The sequence below is a fragment of the Sorex fumeus genome, unplaced genomic scaffold (assembly GCF_029834395.1).
Source record: "Sorex fumeus unplaced genomic scaffold, SorFum_2.1 ptg000003l, whole genome shotgun sequence".
Lineage (NCBI taxonomy): Eukaryota > Metazoa > Chordata > Mammalia > Eulipotyphla > Soricidae > Sorex > Sorex fumeus.
The window spans coordinates 27,483,681-27,489,964 of record NW_026606060.1 but is presented as its reverse complement, the minus strand read 5'-3'; the positions used below and the strand labels follow the sequence as shown (position 1 = coordinate 27,489,964).

At 44.4% G+C, this 6,284-nt stretch overlaps 1 protein-coding gene across 1 annotated transcript; it reads right to left on the bottom strand.

Moving 5' to 3' along the window:
* Window positions 1–201: 201 nt before the first annotated feature.
* On the bottom strand, window positions 202–2,133 carry MYF6 (myogenic factor 6). The gene is made up of 3 exons (XM_056118078.1): window positions 1,615–2,133; window positions 1,211–1,301; window positions 202–750 (listed from the first exon to the last, which is right to left on the bottom strand). The coding sequence occupies exons 1-3, from the start codon at window positions 2,131–2,133 to the stop codon at window positions 632–634; spliced, it is 729 nt and encodes a 242-aa protein (XP_055974053.1). The 3' UTR covers window positions 202–631.
* Between the last annotated feature and the right edge of the window lie 4,151 nt (window positions 2,134–6,284).

Sequence of the window (6,284 nt, the reverse complement as noted above, 5' to 3'; positions counted from 1 at the left end):
GTGTCTGAATTAGAATATGGGCCCTCTTTCTTCATGTACACATGCCCTTAAGCAGTTTTTTTCAGCTAAAGCAATTTACTCATATAGAAACTTTACTCATATAGAAACTTATCTTTTAATATTACAGTGCCAGAATCCTTGCACATTTTACACATGGCATTCCACATTTAAAATATATCTTTGGGATACACATTTTTTTTTAAAAAAAAAAGTATTTACAAAAAAAATTACACTCAATTCTACTATCTTTTCAATGCAACGTTTCCACTTTGCTTGAGACAGGAATGAACTTCTTTGGAATATGGCACACACATCCCCCTCAAGAAAAGATCACGGTCATAAAATGAAATATATTACAAAACCAATCAAACAGAAACAAAGGCGGGCCGCTAGCCCTAAGCCACTCGCGGTTCCACAAATCAAAGCCCCGAAGCCATAGGCTTTCTCAAACGGAGCGTGCCCAACAGTTTCCGGGAAGTTCTTTTGTGCATTTGTCTCCTTCCCTTTGCATAAGCTCCTGGGTCTGAATTCCTAAATATTCCTGTAATGGGACCTGAGCTAAAGGATTAGGCGAAGCGGGGCGGGTGGGATCTTCCTGCAGCGTGGAGAATGTCCAGAGCGCCGGCCCCCGTCACTTCTCCACCACCTCCTCGGCGCAGCCCAGCTTGCGTTCCTCCGAGGAGATGCTGTCCACGATGGAAGACAGGCACCGGAGGCTGCTCGAAGCCGAAGCATCGATACTCGGCCCTCCTGCAAGCAGAAACACACTCAGACACAAACACACACACACACACACACACACACACACACACACGCACGCACGCACGCACGCGCATCACCTTGGGGGAGATGCTTGGCACTCCTGCAAGCAGAAAAACACGCTCAGACATATACACACACACACACACACACACACACACACACACACACACCCCACACGCGCGCGCGCGCGCGCACACACACACACACACACACACACACACACACACGCACGCACATCGCCCTGGGGGGAGGTGGAGGAGGAGGGACCCGGCAGCTCCGCGCCCGTCGCGCGGGAGGACCCGACTGGCCCGGCACCCCTAGGGAGCCCCTCTGGTATCAGGGGGCGCATCTCCTCTCTCGCACCAGCCCTTTATGCTCACAGCGAGCATCCTAGTCTTGTACCCCGAGATGCTCTCGAGAACGAGAACGGTCCTTCCTTTCCCGTTACCTTCTTTGGCACTTAGCACCAGCCCCCTGGAATGATCCGAAACACTTGGCCACTGGGAGCTGCAGGTGCTCAGGAAATCCGCACCCTCCAGCTGAAGGGAAATCAAGGCAAACAGACGATTAGGAAAGCAACATCGGTTACGGGGGCCAGGTTGCGAGAGGGGGGGGGGGAGGTTTGGAGGAAGGGGGTGTCGCCACAGCTCCCCCAGGCACGGGACACGTTTCCTGCTTCTTGCGAGAACCCCGACTTCACGGGTCACTGGGGGTTCATTGGAGAGGGAGCGGGAGGGGAGGGTGAGGAAAGGAACTGGAAAGGAGGCCGAGCAGCTGGAGGTTAAGGCCCTCGGGAAAGCCACTAAGCGGTCTTTGCAATCCTGCCCCTGCCTTGGCAGCAACCGGGCTTACATTTTCTTGCTTGGGTCTGTAGCTGAAGGGGTCCACCCCCAGCTCCTGCATTTTCTCCTGCTGATCCAGCCGCTGCAGCAGGTCTTGCAGCCGCTCGATGTAGCTGATGGCGCTCCGCAGAATCTCGACCTTCGGCAGCCTTTGATTGGGGTTGGCCACAGTCCTACGCTTCAGTGCCTCGAAGGCCTCGTTGATTTTCTTAAGCCGCCGCCTTTCGCGCAAAGTGGCCGCTTTGCGTCTGTCGGTGGGGGCAGATTTTCTCTTGCAAGTCTTGCAAGCCCAGATCAGACATTGGCCCGGGCAGTGAGGAGGCTGCAGGCCCGGTGGCGCCAAGACGTGTTCCTCTCCGCTGCTGTCGCTCCCAGCTTCTGGGGGCATTTGGTCCTGGCAGGGGGAAAGGGTACCATCACTCCCTGGATACAAAGGAGAACCTTCTGCCACTTCTAATGGCTGCAGGGTAACATTTTCCCCGTCCAAGTAGAAGAAATAGGAGCCAGTTTCGAAAAGGTCCATCATCATGTTCTCCTCCTTGGCCTCTGACTCCGTATGAACTGGGTGATGGGCTCAAAAAACCCAGAGGAACCACCCAGATGGCATTTAATTAGTGCGGTGACATAAGTGGCCCTGGCTTTATATATAGTAGCTCCTGAAACTCAATCCAACTTTTAGCTGTCATGGAGCATCAGTCTTCCAGTTTGATTGCAGCCAGTGCTCTCTAGAACATCGACTTTGAAAGCAAACTGAGAAATGTCTCCCCAGGATAATGGAACTATCTATATGCAGAACAGGTTAAAACAAAAACAGATCTGAATACTGTAAACAAAGCATTGAATGCTGCCATTTGTACAGTTTTGATGCAACTTCAAAACAACTGGGGATTAACACTACCCTGTTCCCCTCCCCCAGGCTCATCTCAATTCTAAGTATAGACCCATGATGAAAGATTTCAAAGGCAATAGCCATTGCTCCAAAATAGCCTGGTTAATATTTGCAGAGTGGTTCAGTTCTTTTTCTCTCTCTCCTGCCTGTCAAAAAGATGCTATCCCTTTGATTAAAACCATTACAGTCCTTCAAAGGTACACATGACTGTCAGGCTTCAGCCTCACTAGGAGCAGGTAAATCTTTCCTCTCTTTTACTAAGGCTGGTAGATTGGGAGCTGGACGGGTGACTGAAGGGTGCTCAGCTACCTTCCTTGACTATTTCTTACCTAGCAGTGGAGGGTGGCGGCAACTAAGCTCTGAATTCTATTGTCCTTCATGGTGAATCATAAGTACCTGTGATAGAAGAGGCAGAACAGAGGATTACCCTACTGTTGCATGATATTTCAGGATTCAGAGTAGACCCAGCTCCACAGTGACTTGGTTGCAGCTACTGCTCTAGGCACTGGGCTCACTGCATTGTCATTCAATTTCTAGTTGACTCACATTCTTTGTTTCTGAGGATTCAGGTGAAAAATGTAGCCACAAAGGTACAAGCAAGGAGGTAGACTTTGTAATTGCAGCTTTACCTATGATCCACTCCACACTGGCATGGTTCTCCATACTCGCATGGTACTTGGGGAGCTGGTACAAGAATCAGGATGAAAAACAGGAGCTCTAGATGACCAAGAGTTCCTAAGACCAAACTAAGTTTATGTATATTTTTACGTGTATAAGTACTATGTTTTGATTTCTTCAAGATCACAGTGGTTACCTTAAAGAATTTTGGCAAGGATTTGTTTTTTGTTTTGTTTTGTTTTGTTATGTGGGCCAAAGCTGGCAGTGCTCAGGGCTTACTCCCAGCTCTGAACTCAGGGATCACTCCTGGCAAGGCTTGGGGTATCATATGGGGGTGCTGGGGATTGAACCCGGGTCGACTGCATGCAAGGCAAGTGACCTACTCACTGTACTCTTGCTCTTGGAGAGGATTTTCTTAGATAATAGCATGCATATGAAGCAAAACCTTCATTAGCTTGATGAATATTAGTAGTAATTTAAAGTATAAGGCTATGTGAGGCCAAGATTCCATGCGTATGTGTATGTATGCGTATGTGTGCGTGAGAGAGAGAGAGAGAGAGAGAGAGAGAGACAGAGAGAGACAGAGAGAGAGAGAGTGTGTGTGTGTGGTATTGGGATCAAACCAGGGCCTCACACCTGCAAGGCAAATGCTCTACTACTGAGATACAACCCTGACTTGAGACCATTTCAAAAGAATTAAATCCCAGTTTTACTGTAGAAGAGGCTTAATTTTTTTCTCATTTATTATCTGGAGCAATAGCACAGCGGGTAGGGCATTTGCCTTGCACGCGGCCGACTTGGCTGACCTGGGTTCAATTCCTCTGCCCCTCTCGGAGAACCTGGCAAGCTACTGAGAGTATCTCGCCCGCACAGCAAAGCCTGTCAAGCTACCCATGATGTATTTGATATGCCAAAAACAGTAACCACAAGTCTCATAATGGAAACATTACTGGGCCTGCTCGAGCACATCGATGAACAACGGGAGGACAGTGCTACAGTGCTATTATTGTATATCTCCCCATTCCCCTCATACCTCCACCTCTGTTTTTGCTGTTGTTGGTGGGATAACTGCAGGTCACACATACACTTGATAGAGTTCTCACATGCTTGCCTGTGGTGCTCCCTGGGGTCACACACCTTAGTTGGGGTGCTTGCTGGTGCTCATTTACTTGTGTACATTCTTATTGCAATGGTGACAGATTCCAAGGGCCCTGAGATAATGCTCCTTCTTTTCTTTCTACTGCTTTATTGGGCTAAACACTGGAGTTGCAGTGCTCACGCACACCTGGCTGAAGTGCTTCAGAGATTGTATACTCTGTCAGTGCACCAGAATGCCGAAGGAGCATTGTTGCCACTCAGTGAGGGAGGGTGGCACTGGGGTTGGAATTGCTCCTCATGTTCACCAGGCTATCGTTCTTTGTCACTGCACTATCCCGTATGCCCCTGCCCTGTTCTCTGTTTTCCTTCAATCATATTTCCCCCTTTCCTTTCCTTTCTTTCCTTCTTTTTGCTGCTTTTCATTTTCATTGTAGAGTTTTAGAAGGTCACTATCCACCAATAAAGAGCCTTTAGGATTAGCGGTCAAGTTTGGCTTGCACCTTTATAATCTAAAAATTTGTTGTAGTCCCTATCTTTATTTTTTAAAAAACATATGGTCTTTTCATTCTTCTTCAAACTATAATAACTGTATCCTCATATTACGCTAAAAATGAGTGACAATGCAATGAGTCAATCATCACATAACAAAATAATGACTATAAGTTAGAGCCAAATCAAGTGTTCTAAAAGATGATTTTTCAGTTTCTTTTTCGGTTCTTTTGTGGGCCACAACTGCTTATACTCAGGGCTTTTTCCTGGTTCTGTGGCTCAGGGATCAATATGGGCAGACTTGAAACACTGTAAAGTGTCTGGGATCAAATCAGGCTTGGCCCCATAGTCTCTTTCTACTGGGCTACAGACTTGGGGTATTACAATTTGACATTAGGTGACATTTATGTTTTGTTATTGTACAGATGAGTAATTTTAATAATATCTGAGAATAATTTTTAGACTTTTGGGTCAGTAGGAAGCATAGAAAAGAGTTATAAAAAAAGTTCTCTTTTGTGATATTTGATAATATATACTGTGAAGTGATAGCTCCAACAGTTTAGGCTATAATTTAATATTTGTTGTGAAAAATTACCTTGTGTTCTTAATCATATGTTATGTCACATTTTGTAATGACAATTAAAATCTATTTTATAACCAAAACAAATACATACATATTTGTAAATGTATGAAAATAATAATGGCTAATGTTTAGATATTCAACATCATGTTTTTTGCAACTTACTAACGTATCAGATGTCTGTTTTGAGTGTGAGAAATAAGCCTGAAAATAGGATGTAGATTACTTAGAATATAATCTTTTGGGGATTATGAGAATTTAGTAAATTTAGATATCTCAAATTTTATTTTTATTTGTAAGATTGCTACAGGATAAACGACATCTATAATCTCAAAGATTGTGAAGAATAATCACTGTGAAACTATACAGAATATTACATAATAAATATAAATACTTTTATTACTTGAAATAGGAATAAGGAAGAGGAGTTAGAAAGATATTACTTCTAGGAAATCTTCTAGAATTGAATAATAAAAAAAATCTTGAAGTAACTGACATTCAGATATCACTAATTTTTCTAGGGTGCCAAGTAGACTTAAGAGAGTCTAATCATTGTGAACCTGCTAAAACTATAAGGCATATTTATTAGCCACCTTTGTTTTTTCTTTGTTTAATTTTCACCTTGGAGTAAAAGTGATCCCAAGATGTAAACATCAAAGATTCTAGAAAAAAAATATGGAAACTTTCTAGTGTGGTCAAGAGCAACCACCATTTCAGTGGTCATTTTTCCCACTATTTTTTGGGGGGAGGGGGTGAATCAAACATTCCTTCTTAATTTCCAAAGCTCTTTTTTCAATACTCCCTAAAACCAAGGCTAAAACAGCATTGTCATTCACCTTGGTTTAAGAAGACTTTTCCCTTTTTGTTGTTTTAAGGATTGGGATTGAGATAGGAGGAAACATAGGAAATGCTAGCTTGGGAAATAAGCATCCTTTATTAGATTAGGTAATGGGAAAATGCCCACTGATTCCAAACAACTAACTAATGAACTCATGGAACTCAATCT